The sequence below is a fragment of the Lolium perenne genome, chromosome 5 (genome assembly GCF_019359855.2).
Source record: "Lolium perenne isolate Kyuss_39 chromosome 5, Kyuss_2.0, whole genome shotgun sequence".
In the NCBI taxonomy this organism is placed as follows: Eukaryota; Viridiplantae; Streptophyta; class Magnoliopsida; order Poales; family Poaceae; genus Lolium; species Lolium perenne.
The window spans coordinates 146,194,094-146,210,151 of record NC_067248.2 but is presented as its reverse complement, the minus strand read 5'-3'; the positions used below and the strand labels follow the sequence as shown (position 1 = coordinate 146,210,151).

Genomic DNA, 16,058 nt, shown 5'->3' with positions numbered 1-16,058 from the left:
AAAAACCATTAAATCATATCTATTGCGTTATGTATTCTAGGAAATTTTACAGTTTGTGAATAAACATAATCTTGTTGATTATGTTCAAAATAGTAGTTGAACTCAGAAAATATCCCAAATTCCCAATATAGTCTATCTTGTTCTATATGTCCACATACGGCCCTCAATACTATTGACCACCGTATTTCGTTGACGTGGCACGGTATCATGGGCGCAGCATCGTTCCCTACCTTTCAAATATCTAAATCGAACTTGGGAGGCGCGGGCCCCTGTCTTCCTCGATGCTGACGAACCCGGTTGTGGATCTGGCGGGGGATGCCCGCCATAGCACCATCTTCAGTACCTAGAACTAGAATAGGAAAACGTCTGTCAACTCCAAGTAGTTGACTAAATATATGCTTGGACACACATAATAACCACATCGCACAGAAATTCGTGTTTCCAAACATCATCAGTCCAATGTTTATAATATGATCACAGTCCAATGTTTATAATATGATCACAGTACATTATTTGAAACGATTCAGTGTTCACTTCTTCATCACACCTACAACACATACACAAAGAATTGCAAATTGAATTGCCACTGCCAGCTTCAACACCTTAAGTATCTCATTCTTGCAATCCTTGTTATCTTGTAACAAAGCAGTGAGCAACATAGTCATCCTTGTGATCTTCATGTCTTCATCGCTTAGCTTACAGGTTTGCTTCTGCTGTCCCTCAAGTGCAATCCTCTTCATCTCTGACCCCAACTTCTCCGTCTCTGCTCTGATGTGGCCGAGGTTTGACAAATAGTTCGTGGACGCATCTTGCCAATGCCAAATGTCACAAGGAACATCCCCTACCTAATGCAACTCAAAATGATACAAAAATAAATCAAACCTGAGGCTTGCTTCTTTATTTCAAATGTGAAAAACTGACCATGCGATGCATTTGTAAATAAAATAAAAACAGTTGGGATGAACTAGTGTCTTGATCATCGAATCGCCTCACCACCTGTCACTTACAATCTGGACAAATGATGAGCGGGAGCTCAGTTCGACCACGGTCATCATCCCAAATGGGCTACTCATGGCAGACATGGCAACTTCGACTTGGGTGCTAGTGTGCCGAATTAAAAGGCTATGTGGTGGCTCTGCAGGCTTCTAGAGAGAGAGAGAGAGAGGGAGGGAGGGAGAGGGAGAGGGAGAGGAAGGAGGAAGAGGGGAAGGTGATACTTACGCCTTTGCCATGTAAGCAAACCATGAAGCTTAAAAGCTCATGCACCATAATAGTAGCATTCACTTAAGGTCTTAAAACCCTTCGCATGAAGTGAAATGCATCTTCTGGTAATATGACACAAAATACTAAAGCGAGATATGCAGCAGTACCCCTAATTATACCTAAGCTCATATACTACACCGCAATAGCTGCAGACCAGTAGCATCAAAAATTAATATCACAATGAAAGCTACTGCATGTAGAGTAGCTAGCCCATGCAGTTTGATTCTATTTACCTCCCCACGTCGAGGCGCCCAGTTGTTAGAACGGAGAGCAATCAAATCGAGAAGCATGAACTTTGAGCGTGGAGTCAACTCAGGGTTTGCTACTCGATCCTTAATCTGGATGAAGTAGGTATCATTCATTCGGCAAGACCCTGGGTTCTCATCAAGATGTTTACCAACCGTATTGAAGAACTGACAGAGGGCTTCGATGTGTTCCTCATCAGGGCAAGCCTTTTTATCAGACCCTAGTAATTCCTACATAGTGCATACAGCAAATAAATTAGAAAATGCTTACAAGGAACGATAATTGTGTTGTCAACTTCTTCATGTGTACCTTGATAATGTGATGAACTATCTTCTCAGGAACCATCCTTGACTTCATTAGCTCACCAATTAGACGAATATTTCCAAGTGTTATAAGTTTGAAAATCATGTCCTGATCCCCTCTTTCCATCACTTGGTCAGGGCCAATCAGTCTTGCAATCTCCACCCTTAGGCTATCAGGATCTTCAAAAACTTGCTGACAATTGTTCAAGAGCAGACGTCTGAATATAATATTTCTTCCTCCTGGTTCTTCAGCAGGGAATGACGGGAGGTAGTCATGGACTTCATAACAAAGTTGAGCATACATGGAACAGAAGGTGGGCTCAGAAACAGTCTTCCTAAATATGAGAGACGTAACATCCTGAATCAAAAGCAAAAGACAAATAAATCACCAATAAACCATTAGAGAGTAGGAAAATAATGCACAGCTGGAAAACCTTCAACATATCAGCTGTAGTAATTCGAGTATCCAGCAGTTGCCCCTTGAGTAGCTCAAATTTCTCTAGCGTCAGTTTGTTCAATATACTGTGCAAGCAAGAGAAGATAAGCAGCATGCAAAGGGCAATAAGGAACTAAGTAATATCTACTTAGTTAACAAGAAAAATAACCGCTTGAAAAAAGAACAAAAAAAAACAAGAAAATATAATCTACTATTACCCTTTCACTTTTTTCAGGACTCTCTCTTTCTCCGAAAGATTGCCTCTTCGGGCTGACCAAGGAACCTCAGCCTTGACTAGAGCAAAAGGGGGGCCAACCTGAAATATGGAAAACAAAATGGCATTGTTCAGAAGTAGGTAAAGGATAAACACTATTACACACATGTTCAGAAGTATCTATGTAGACAAAATAAGTTCACTTAAAATCAACAAAGCAACTAAACATGAATTGTTCGCCAGTTACTCCTTTGTATTCAAAACCGCAACTTCTGCATGCTGTTTCCATTGGATGGTTGATAAATTCTTCCTGACAAGGCAGAGAGAGAAGTTAAGCAGGGCAGAAAGTGTTCTCCCTCTTCCAATTGAGCGTTTGCAGGTGCTTCAATGCAGTGATCAAACCCTGCACTAAAGAGATGCAAAAAAAAAAAAAAAAAAACAAATCACTCGTCAAACTGAACAGCAATAGTTTTCTATTGTAAAATCTTATCTTAAACATATTGCTGACAGAGTTGAGGGTGAGATGCAAATCTAAACAGAAAGGCTTGTGAAAGAAAAAGATAAATGCATAAGCACAATCTAGATTTCTAGGTCCATGGGAGATTCAGGGACAGTAATAGAACAATTGTTGTTTGGGTAAACCCAATCTCAGAGACCTTAATATTTCTGCTAGCCTCAGAAGGTACCAGCTGGATGATCACAAGATATTGAAGCAGATTATCCAATGTAAATGCAGTGTCCATAGATGTAACATTCTTGCCTGTAATGCTGATCAGATGTCACCTTTTTCAGAAAGGGGTTACATGGGCATGAAAAGCTGCACTCTGGATTTCAATGGGTAATAGGTAATGATAAATCTTTGAAGTTTTGGTGTGTCCAAAAAGAATCTGTAAGTTATGGGAAGATCATTGGTTTGAAGGCACTAGCCTTGTTATTCACTTTTGGGAGGTTTATTTTGTGTGTAATGAACATAGTTCTGCTCTAGCCCAAATCTGAAACAGAGGATAGACAAAAATCACCTTTAGAAGGGTTTTGGTGATCATCTAATATCTCAACTGCATCAGTTGGAACAAATTGTAAGAGTTCTGGTACTTCTTAAAGAGGGCGACAGATTAGTTTAAAAAATGCATAGTTCGGGGCTCCATAGCTCACATAGTTTTATATGCAGTGATCTACTTTACTACTTTAGGGGAGTGACTCCAGTTTATATTCCGGCTGTTTGATAAATTCCTATGGCTACTATTGCAATAAACTGTTGACCAGGGATAACAGGCAGGAATTAACCGACAACTACAAGGCCAAGCCCACACAAACAGCACATCCACACACACCCACAATCAAGCCTAACAGAGACCCGAACAACAAGGTCCCACCCACTCAAGCGAACACAAGAGACCACAAAGCGACCCGGACGGACACTCACACTCACTACCCAACACTCCAGCACTGCGCCGACAAAGACTGGTCATTGCTCTGAAAACAAACTGAGGAGCATGTTTTCTGTGAATGTGATCGCAGCTGTTAGAAACAGAGTGCGCTGGTCAGGGAAGGCATGGATTAGATCTTGGATGTATAGAATGAACCGAACTCTGAAGTTTCACTCTACTGTTTGTTCTTAGCTCTGGAGGATATGGAAACAAGTTCTCAACAGAAAGCTGAAGCACTAAGAGCATGTCTAACAGGCCCCGTATAACCCGCCCACCCCGTAAAATTCCAGCGACATACGGGGCAGGCGCGGTTTGGGCCGTCTAGCAGGCCCCGTATTCGGGCCGCCCCGTTTCGGCGGAATACGGGGCCCAGGAAATCGGCCCCGTCGCCCCGTACATATAGTGGGCGCAGGTGCGACTGAGGGGTTAACCCCTCACTCGCAACCCTAGCTCCGCCGCGCGCCGCCGCCTCCTCCTCCTGCTCCGGCGAGCAATTAGCCGCTCCCCCGCGCCGCATTCCACCCCCAAGCTAGGATGGACTCCCGCCGCCGCAGTAGGGCCTCGCCGGCGAGCGGATCGAAGCGATCCCGCTCGCCGGACACCGTAGAGGAAGCGTGGCGGCGGAAGTGCAAGCTTTCCGCCGCCGGGAGCCGTCGCGCGGCCTGCAAGTACGCCGGCGCGCTGTGCGTGCCGGAGCCGCTCCGGGAGTACGCCGCGGGTGGGCGGTGGTACAAGCAGGACCCGCCGCTCAAGCCGATGAGCGGCGAAGCGTTCGAGAAATGGCGCGCGCAGTGGCAGCGCGACCGCGCGGCGTTGGCGGCATGGAGGGCGACCATCGGCAGCAGCAGCAGCGGCGGAGGCGGCGAGGAGGAAGCGGCGGCGGCGGAAGAGGAGGAAGAGGAGGCGGCCTACCGCCGTGCGGTCGCCTTATCCGAGGCCGATGCCGCCGAGAAAGCTCGGGCGGAGGCAGAGGAGGAGGCGGCGGCCATTGCCGCCGTCCAGGAGTTCGAGGCGCGGCAGGCGCGGGAGGCGCGGGAGGAGGCGGCGAGGATCGCCTTCATCCCCTACGTCATCCTTGACGACTAGATGTAGGTTGATGCTTAGTTAGATGTAGTATGATCCGTAGTATGATCAATATGTATGTATGATCCCTAGTATGATCAATGAAGATGAACTTCCCGGGGTTTTTATTTTTGAAAATACGGGGCGAAATACGGGGTCTGCTAGACGGCATGGCTCGAAATGGAGCAGTTTTTCGATATGGGGCGAAATAAGAGACTTATACGGGACAGCGAAATACGGGGCCTGTTAGACATGCTCTAACTTGGATCAGCTGTAGGGATGCAGCAGTTACCTGCTCAGAAAGCATCCAAGTAGAAGAGATGCTTAAGAAGACCAGACTGTACTCTCAGCTACCCTGCCTGGATTGAACAGAAACGAAAGAGATGGTGATTTTTTTCGATAAAGGGCTTTTTTTTAACTTAAGAGATGGAGATATGAGAGGGTATGCGCAAGTAGAGTGACTATTTCGACGGCTGAAAGGTGCAGCCAGGATAACCACGGTAGGTTTGAGCATTATTAAGATTCTTCCCAAAAAGGTGACGACATTTCAACTTACTGAATATCGTGTAAGATTTTTTTGGTACTGAGAGGAAACATGGCACCGACAAATCACAAAAAGGGGAAAGAATACCTGCACCATCTCTTGCGCCAGCTAGCGTTTGGTTGCTACGCCTGCGCAATCCCGTGTCGCCGCCGCCGCCGGAGCTGCTGCTGCTGCTATCGCAGCCGCCTCTTCCTCCAGGGCTATCTAGTCGGCCTCCTCATCCGAGTCCATCGGTGGCGTTGGCTAGGTTAGGAGCTCAAGGCGTGGCGGCGGGCGGCGGCGTGTGCTGGTCGGGGAGTGGAGCTGAGTTGCTGAGGGAGCTGGGCTGTGACCCGCGTGAGGAATTTTGCAGGATGAAAATGATTCGACCTTGTGTGACCAGCGTGAGGAAGTTGCTATACACCGCTCTCAGCGGCATATTGGTGCGACGCCGCACACCCCCGCCCTAAAAGTGCTCGGCCCATTTTTTTTTAATCTCAACATATATTAACCCGAGTCAGCAAGCCGCCTCATTAAAAATCTTCCAGTCTCCAAAGTTACCCTGGTAAGGAAAAAAGTGCGTCAAAAAACTTGCTGCTCCAAATCATAGTATGGTTACATCATTCAGGAGGGCCGAGAGAATAAAGCTAGGGGGTTCATCGACCCAATTACACGAAGTTCTAGTACTATGACTATTCCTAGCAATCTCATGAGCTACCATATTAGTGACATAGGCATCTCCAATGGGTCTGCCGAAAATGGTACCCGGGGTTTATGGAAGGCCACAAGTCGAAGAATATGAAGCTCGGAAGTCCAATTAGTATTAAGGAAAGATAGAGTTGTATTAGAAAATATAGAGATATGTAACTTTACGGGTTGAACTCAGAGAGTCTCCCAGAATATATAATCTTGTGTAACACGAAATCCTCGGCTCCGCCTCTTATATAAGGGGAGTCGAGGGACAAAGAGAAGATCGAATCTATTGTCAACAGAACCCTAGTTTCTTAGTCGTCGAGTACTTTTCGGCTGAAACCTTCGAGATCTACTTGCCCTCTACTTCTAACTAAACCCTAGTCTACAATCCGTAGGCATTGCTAAGTTAATCCCTTGTCAATTGGCGCCGTCTATGGGAATTAGAGGCGACAAGGAGCTGATCTCGATGGCACGTTCAAGATCGTCGACTTCTTCGGTAGCAAGCAACGCGATGAATAGAGGTAAACAGATCGAAACTGATCTAGTCGATTTTGTTCCTCACCCGCCCTCCCGTTTGGATGCATATGCGTATCTGGAGGAGCCTATGGAGATGACGTTTGGCAAGTTCCACTTCCGCGTCGAAAAAGAAGGATCGTATCGTCTCGAAATTCCGATCTCGTCGGGATTATCGGAGATCGATTCCAATTTTTCGGACTCCACGTCATCGACTGAGACAGGCGACGAGGAGATCTCGCCGCCACGCTTCATTAACACTACGGCAAGTGAAAAACTCGCCAAGATCTTCAGCGACATGTCCTTCGAGTCATCTACGGACTCCGATATAAGCGGTGACTCAAGCAACACCGACAGCTTCAACTTCATCGACAGATCCATTATTGTCGGAAAGGTCTTCACCGATCTATATGATGGTGTCACCAATCCCGACAAAGTTCAAAATCCAAAATACCATCAGATCTATGCAATTGGAGAAACAAGTCACCCACAGGAGGAGACATCAGAGAACTTCGACGACGTGGGAAACCCGTATGTCGATCCTGCAGATCTCACGCGAGGTTTGGGAACCAAATATATCGGACCTGGAACACGAGAGATGGTACAATTTCCGCAAGCAGTATGGGATCGAGTCGCAAGAGCTATTAATGGTACAGAGCCAATGACCGTAAAAGCGACACCTGAAGAGTTACAAGCATACCAATATAGACTAGCACGTACCAGGCGGGAGCTCGAGAAACAGAAAATCGAGCTGGATAGGAGGCAAGAAGCGGCTTCCGCGTCAAGTAGGCGAAGGGTGGAGTTGAGCCGACAATCTGGCAGTTCGGGAGATAGTCACAGAGCAGCTCGAAATAGAGAAAGACCTCGGCTGCAAAATATACCTGAGGCTGAAAGGGAGAATTTGGTTCAAAACCTCGACATGTCCTTTATTTCAATCGACACAATGGGGAATATTATTCCCAAAACACCAGAAGCTGGATACATGGCGACGCAAACCTTCATCCTCGCATCCAGGCCACCTCCCGGAGATCCAAGAGAAGCGTTGTATAATATGGCCATGGCAGGAGTTGGAGCCATGGGAACGGCGTTTGCGAATTCGCCTCCCGAAGGTTCTGCAAGGCAAAATAGTCCACGACCTACTGCAGCAGTACCATGTCCCGAGAGAACAAGTGGGGCAAGAGACGCAACAACTCAAGCATGGGTAGACAGAGCGCGACAAAATAGAAGGGAACGTCGGCATTCCCCAGAAATGGACGAAGAGGATATGTGTGGGTTACCGTGCTTTACAAGACGAGTCCGAAAAACTCGAGTTCCTTCAGGGTTTAAGCTACCCAATAATTTCAAAAAATTCGATGGTCTGCAAGATCCTGAGGACTGGTTAATTGATTACCTCGAGACAGTAAAGCTGATAGGCGGAACCAGAGCAACAGCCATGTAAAGTGTCCAAGTGCACTTGAGCGGAGCCGCACGATCATGGATAAAGAAGCTACCCCCAGGGTCTATCGACAGTTGGGACAGTTTCGAGGATATCTTTGTGAAGAATTTCCGATCCACATGCAAAGAACCTGCATCATTAGAGGAGTTGAGGGCTTGCAGGCAGAAGTACGATGAATCAATGAGAAAGTACATCCAGAGGTGGAATATTATCAAAAACTCGGCAGAAAACATATCTGACGAGAGAGCAATAGATGCGTTTGTGGCTGGAATTCGAAGGGGAGATCTTGTCGAGGATTTGGGAAGAACCAACCCAAAGACAATATCAGCATTAATGGAAATAGAGAATAGGTGGGCAGATGGAGAAGATGTTGTTCACAACAAGCGGCATAGGTCGCCTGAGGAGGAGCGTAGTCGAAACTTTCAAAATAGACGACGATTTCCTTGACAGTTCTCAAATTATGATGCTCCTGGCCAAATATCGGCTGGATTTCAAGGAAACAATCGAGATGATTATCAGCGGAGTGGCGAGCAGCGAGGTGATAATAGAGACGACTCCCGTAACTATAGACAAAATAATGGACCAAGGTTCCAGAGACCATATGTATCTCCTGAAGATATGATGAACGGACCGTGTCAGATGCATTTTTATCTCGACAGTAATGGAAAGAGGCAGTCAGGTCATTTGCAAAAGGACTGTCAAAATTTTCAAGCAATGATGAGGTTTGCAGGGCAAGCTAACACGCAAGCAATGAATAGAAACCCCCAGGGGCCAAGAAGTGAGATCCACCTTCCGCCTCCTCCCGCAATTACGGATGCAAATCGACATCAGTTGCAAATAGCGGCAGCTCCAAACCCACCTCCTTATATCGACACCAACGACGCGGTCTCAATGATTCAGAAGGCTAGGCCATCTAACAGAGCTCAGAAGGTAATTTCGCGACAAGTGTTCATGGCAGAGAAGATGCCTCCACCAACAATCGATTACCTAAATTGGTCGGGACAAGATATTGGCTTCACGATAGCAGACCACCCACAGCAAGTTCCTCGGCCAGGGCAATCAGCATTGATTTTACCAGCAGTAATCGCAGGGTTCGATGTTTCACGAGTATTCATAGATGGAGGCAGCAACTTAAACCTTATGCATGCAGATACATTGAGGAAAATGAACATATCCCTAGCGAATCTAAAACCAACTGACACGCGTTTCCATGATATTACACCAGACAAGCCGAGTTATCCGCTTGGGAAGATCAATCTAGATGTTCAGTTTGGGACCCGAGAGAATTACAGAATAGAAAGATTGGAATTCGAAGTTGTGGATTTCCCGTCGCAATATCACGCTTTGTTGGGACGACCAGCATACACCAGGTTTATGGCGGTACCACACTACACATACTTGTTGTGGAGGCTACCTGGACCCAAGGGACCGATTACAGTCAAAGGCAGTTTCGCGTTAGCTGATAAATGCGACAAGGATTTTCATCGACTGTCAGAAACTTTCGGGATGCAAGCGGAGTATATGGCGTCAAGGCTAACAACAGACTATGATGTGTTGCCAGACGTAGGAATGCCACTCAGGGAACCAACCGTTAACACTACCAAGGATTCTAAGGAGGTACAGATTCACCCGACAGATCCAAAGAAAACGACGTCCATTGCAGCAAACATGGACCTCGCATAGGAAAGCGCACTCGTCGAGTTCCTCCGTGAGCACTGGAAAATCTTCGCATGGTGTCCAGCTGACATGTCAGGAGTACCCAACTTGCCGAGCACCACCTAAACTTGGATCCAATAGCGAGACCAATTAAACAACCTTTGCGGCGTTTTTCGGAACCAAACTGCAAAGCTATGCTATCAGAGATTGATCGACTCAGAGAGGCTGGTTTTATCAAAGAGCTACATACATAGGCCACGTGGGTAGCTAACCCAGTATTGGTCCCGAAGAAAAACACAAAAGTCCTTCGCATGTGCGTCGACTTCACGTGTCCCAATAAACATTGTCCAAAGGATCACTTTCCCCTCCCAAGGATCGATCAAATTATCGACTCCACGTCAGGCTGTGAACGTCTTTCCTTCCTGGATGCATATTCTGGTTATAACCAGATCAGATTAAAAGAAGATGATGAGGTCAAAACAGCTTTTATAACACCTTATGGCGTGTTCTGCTACAGAACAATGCCTTTTGGTCTGAAAAACGCGGGAGCAACATACCAGCGGATGATGCAGAAGTGTCTTGCAACACAGATTGGCAAAAACGTACAAGTGTACATCGACGATGTCGTCATAACAACAAAAAAAGGATCAACATTGATCGAGGACCTGAAGGAAACTTTCGACAACCTTGACAAGTTCCGCCTCAAGCTGAACCCGACAAAGTCTCCTTTGGCGTTCCGCGGGAGAACTTCTCGGGTTCCTAGTTTCAGCAAGAGGAATCGAGGCCAATCCAGAGAAAATTCAAGCTATCGAAAAAATGAGGAAGCCAACAAAGTTGAAGGAAATACAACAGCTGACTGGGCGAGTCGCGGCTTTAAGCAGATTCGTCGCTAGGCTAAGAGAAAAGGCGTTGCCATTTTACGCTTTGATCAAACAAGGAGAGAAGTTCCAGTGGAATGAAGAAGCAGACAAAGCTTTCGAAGATCTTAAGCGAATAATCTCGACACCACCAATGTTGGTAGCGCCTAAAGAGAAGGAGCCTCTCTTGTTATATATCGCAGCCACACATCAGGTGGTTAGCATAGTACTCGTGGTCGAAAGAGAGGAAGAAGGAAAACTCCATGGAGTGCAGAGGCCGGTATATTTCATCAGTGAAGTTTTGTCACCCTCGAAACAGCGATATCCGCAGTACCAAAAGCTAGCATATGGAGTGTTTACAACCGCAAGAAAACTGCGACACTATTTTTCGGCGCATCCGATAATAGTGGTCAATGAGGCACATTTATCCAATATATTAAACAATCCAGAAGCTACGGGTCGTGTCTCCCTTTGGGAAATAGAGCTTTCCCCTCGGGACATCACATACGAAAAAATAAAAGCAATAAAGTCACAGATCTTACCAGATTTCATTGCAGAGTGGATGGATCTGCAAAACACGGGACCTCCGGATTTATCTAGAACTTGGACTATGAACTTAGACGGGTCCAAGAGATTATAAGGAGCTGGAGCAGGCGTGATATTAGTATCACCTCAAGGCGACAAGTTGAAATATGTCTTACGGATGACGTTTCCAAACGCGTCTAACAATGAAGCAGAATACGAAGCACTTATACATGGGATGAAGATGGCAAAGGCTTGTGGCGCAACTCGATTAAAAATCTTTGGCGACTCACAACTGGTGGCTCAACAAGTGATGAATCAATGTGACGCAGTCAATGATAGTATGATATCATACAAAGAAGTGTATAACGAGCTCTAGAGGTTATTCGACGGGTGCGAAGTAAATCACATCAGCAGGTTCAGCAACGATGAAGCCGATGTTCTCGCAAACATTGGGTCCCAATGTCTTGCAATTCCACCTGGCGTGTTTTGGGAGGAAATAGCTGAAAGATCAACCAAGGCGAAGAAACAGCAGAAGAAGGAGAAGGAGGAGAAATCCTCGGGGGCTAAAGAAGTACCGTCGGAAGAAGAGGAGGAACCTAAGGTAATAATGATGATACAAATTCCATGGATGCAGGCGTACATAGCATATATCTTGAGAAAGGAACTACCCGATGATCCAGTTGAAGCAAGGCGAGTTATTAGGCGTTCGAAAGCCTTTACTATGGTCAAAGGAGAGCTATACAAACGAAGTATTTCGGGAGTACTACAAAGATGTGTCACACCCGAGGAAGGAAGGCTAATTCTGAAGGATGTACACGAAGGAGTGTGTGGACATCATGCAAGCAGTTGAGTTATAGCAGCCAAGGTTTTCAGAGCAAGATTTTATTGGTTGACAGCAATCGAGGATGCAAAAGACATAGTTCGTACTTGCGACGCGTGCCAAAGGTTTGCCGCGAAACCTCATTCTCCGGCAACAGAGTTGGTGCCAATACCGCTGTCATGGCCTTTTGCTCAATAGGGTCTTGATATGGTGGGCAAATTGCACAAGGCTTGGCCAGGAGGATACGAGTATATGCTCGTAGCTGTCGATAAGTTCACAAAGTGGATAGAAGCGAAGCCGATAAACTCACCAGATGGAGCATCTGCAGTCAAGTTTGTCAAGAGTATCGTCTTTCGATTTGGAGTGCCGCATAGCATCGTCAGACAATGGTAGTAATTTCACATCCAAGGAATTCAATGCATATTGTGCAGAGGTAGGCATCAAACTACACTTTGCATCAGTTGCGCACCCACAAACCAACGGCCAAGTCGAGAAAGAAAACGGCATCATCTGCAACGGCATCAAGAAACATCTGCTCACACCATTGGAAAAAGCTCGACACACATGGCTAGAGGAGTTGCCTAGTGTCAAGAGTATCGTCTTTCGATTTGGAGTGCCGCATAACAACCCTTCTCATGTTGTTTTTGTTGATTACTATGGACATATTCGTGCTCTCTTTATTGGTCCTCAAGAGGACAATGTTGATTGGACTATTTGGGTTCCCAAACCCCTTGTTACTAACATGATAGGACCCATTGAAAAATGGGTACCTAAATCCAAGACTTGATTCCTTGTAGGACTATGCTTCCGGTGGCGCTAAATGGGTGGTTTATAGTGGAGCCACAAGCCACATGACCGGAAGCAAGGAAATTGTTGTCGACCTCGAGCCATCTCACTCTACCGTTTCATATGGCGACAACACGTGCTCTAAGGTATTGGGTCTTGGAAAGGTGGTGGTAACACCCGACATTTCACTTGTGAATTTCCTCCTTGTTGAGACCCTTGGTTACAATTTACTTTCCATTCATAAAATTGCTCGTATGGGTCTATGTACATTTTTCGATGAACATATGGTGATCCTCTTGTGGAGCAAGACACTCCGTGTAGCCTTTGTTGGATATGTAGAGAACGGGTTGTATGTTGTTGATTTCTCCGGAAAGACAACATCTTCCGCTCTTTGCCTATTCGCTAAAGGTGACAAGGGTTGGTTATGTCATCGCCGACTAGCCCATGTCAACATGAGGACTTTGCAAAGTCTCCACAAGGGTGGCCACATTCTCGGACTAAAAGAAGATGTTTCTTTTTGCAAAGATCGTGTTTGTTGGGCGTGCGTACAAGGAAAAATGCATGGAGCTCCTCACAAGGCCAAGACGATCATCTCTACCACAAGATGCTTAGAGCTCCTACATGTTGATTGATACGCGTACAGCACGCGTCCGTTGGGAACCCCAAGAGGAAGGTGTGATGCGTACATCGGCAAGTTTTCCCTCAGTATGAAACCAAGGTTTATCGAACCAGTAGGAGCCAAGAAGCACGTTGAAGGTTGATGGCGGCGAGATGTAGTGCGGCGCAACACCAGGGATTCTGGCGCCAACGTGGAACCTGCACAACACAAACCAAGTACTTTGCCCCAACGAAACAGCGAGGTTGTCAATCTCACCGGCTTGCTGTAACAAATGATTAGATGTATAGTGTGGATGATGATTGTTTGCAGAAAATAGTAGAATAGTATTACAGTAGATTGTATTTCAGTATAGAGAATTGGACCGGGGTCCACAGTTCACTAGAGGTGTCTCTCCCATAAGATAAACAGCATGTTGGGTGAACAAATTACAGTTGGGCAATTGACAAATAAAGAGGGCATGACCATGCACATACATATTATGATGAGTATAGTGAGATTTAATTGGGCATTACGACAAAGTACATAGACCGCTATCCAGAATGCATCTATGCCTAAAAAGTCCACCTTCAGGTTATCATCCGAACCCCCTCCAGTATTAAGTTGCTAACAACAGACAATTGCATTAAGTATTGCGCGTAATGTAATCAGTAACTACATCCTCGAACATAGCACCAATGTTTTATCCCTAGTGGCAACAGCACATCCATAATCTTAGAGGTTTCTCTCACTCCCCCAGATTCACGGAGACATGAACCCACTATCGAGCATAAATACTCCCTCTTGGAGTTACTAGCATCAACTTGGCCAGAGCATCTACTAATAACGGAGAGCATGCAAGATCATAAACAACACATAGACATGAATTGATAATCAACATAACATAATATTCTCTATTCATCGGATCCCAACAAACGCAACATATAGAATTACAGATAGATGATCTTGATCATGTTCGGCAGCTCACAAGACCCGACAATTAAGCACAATGGGGAGAAGACAACCATCTAGCTACTGCTATGGACCCATAGTCCAGGGGTAGACTACTCACACATCACTCCGGAGGCGACCATGGCGGCGTAGAGTCCTCCGGGAGATGATTCCCCTCTCCGGCAGGGTGCCGGAGGCGATCTCCTGAATCCCCCGAGATGGGATTGGCGGCGGCGGCGTCTCAGTAAGGTTTTCCGTATCGTGGCTCTCGGTACTGGGGGTTTCGCGACGAAGGCTATTTGTAGGCGGAAGGGCAGGTCAGGGGGCGTCACGAGGGGCCCACACTATAGGTCGGCGCGGCCAGGGCTAGGGCCGCGCCGCCCTATGGTTTGGCCACCTCGTGGCCCCACTTCATCTCCTCTTCGGTCTTCTGGAAGCTTCGTGGCAAAATAGGACCCTGGGCGTTGATTTCGTCCAATTCCGAGAATATTTCTTTACTAGGATTTCTGAAACCAAAAACAGCAGAAAACAGCAACTGGCACTTCGGCATCTTGTTAATAGGTTAGTTCCAGAAAATGCACGAATATGACATAAAGTGTGCATAAAACATGTAGATATCATTAATAATGTGGCATGGAACATAAGAAATTATCGATACGTCGGAGACGTATCAGCATCCCCAAGCTTAGTTCCTGCTCGTCCCGAGCAGGTAAACGATAAACAAAGATAATTTCTGGAGTGACATGCCATCATAACCTTGATCATACTATTTGTAAGCATATGTAGTGAATGCAGCGATCAAAACAATGTATATGACATGAGTAAACAAGTGAATCATATAGCAAAGACTTTTCATGAATAGTACTTCAAGACAAGCATCAATAAGTCTTGCATAAGAGTTAACTCATAAAGCAATAATTCATAGTAGAAGCATTGAAGCAACACAAAGGAAGATGAAGTTTCAGCGGTTGCTTACAACTTGTAACATGTATATCTCATGGATATTGTCAACATAGAGTAATATAATAAGTGCAATATGCAAGTATGTAGGAATCAATGCACAGTTCACACAAGTGTTTGCTTCTTGAGATGGAGAGAGATAGGTGAACTGACTCAACATAAAAGTAAAAGAATGGTCCTTCAAAGAGGAAAAGCATCGATTGCTATATTTGTGCTAGAACTTTGATTTTGAAAACAAGAAACAATTTTGTCAACGGTAGTAATAAAGCATATGTATCATGTAAATTATATCTTACACGTTGCAAGCCTCATGCATAGTATACAAATAGTGCCCGCACCTTGTCCTAATTAGCTTGGACTACCGGGATCATCGCAATGCACATGTTTTAACCAAGTGTCACAAAGGGGTACCTCTATGCCGCCTGTACAAAGGTCTAAGGAGAAAGCTCGCATTGGATTTCTCGCTATTGATTATTCTCAACTTAGACATCCATACCGGGACAACATAGACAACAGATAATGGACTCCTCTTTTATGCATAAGCATGTAGCAACAATTATTTTTCTCATTTGAGATTGAGGATATATGTCCAAAACTGAAACTTCCACCATGGATCATGGCTTTAGTTAGCGGCCCAATGTTCTTCTCTAACAATATGCATGCTCTAACCATAAGGTGGTAGATCTCCCTTACTTCAGACAAGACGAACATGCATAGCAACTCACATGATATTCAACAAAGAGTAGTTGATGGCGTTGATACGTCTCCAACGTATCTATAATTTCCGATGTTCC

General features: G+C 45.6%; 1 protein-coding gene across 10 annotated transcripts in view; it reads right to left on the bottom strand.

Moving 5' to 3' along the window:
• Window positions 1-438: 438 nt before the first annotated feature.
• Window positions 439-16,058, bottom strand: part of LOC127300168 (eukaryotic translation initiation factor) — an 82,173-nt gene continuing 66,553 nt past the window's right edge. For 2 of the 10 annotated variants that reach the window (XM_051330245.2, XM_071820027.1), the window contains 5 exons: window positions 2,466-2,563; window positions 2,246-2,333; window positions 1,819-2,169; window positions 1,497-1,739; window positions 439-845 (listed from right to left, as the gene is read on the bottom strand). In XM_051330245.2, the coding sequence (XP_051186205.1) occupies window positions 531-845; window positions 1,497-1,739; window positions 1,819-2,169; window positions 2,246-2,333; window positions 2,466-2,563 (1,095 nt within the window). In that variant the 3' untranslated portion in view covers window positions 439-530. Of the gene's footprint in view, window positions 846-1,496; window positions 1,740-1,818; window positions 2,170-2,245; window positions 2,334-2,465; window positions 2,870-5,242; window positions 5,310-5,581; window positions 5,869-16,058 lie in introns of those variants that run through there. The other 8 variants (XM_051330247.2, XM_051330249.2, XM_071820028.1 and 5 more) reach the window with 8 other exon arrangements.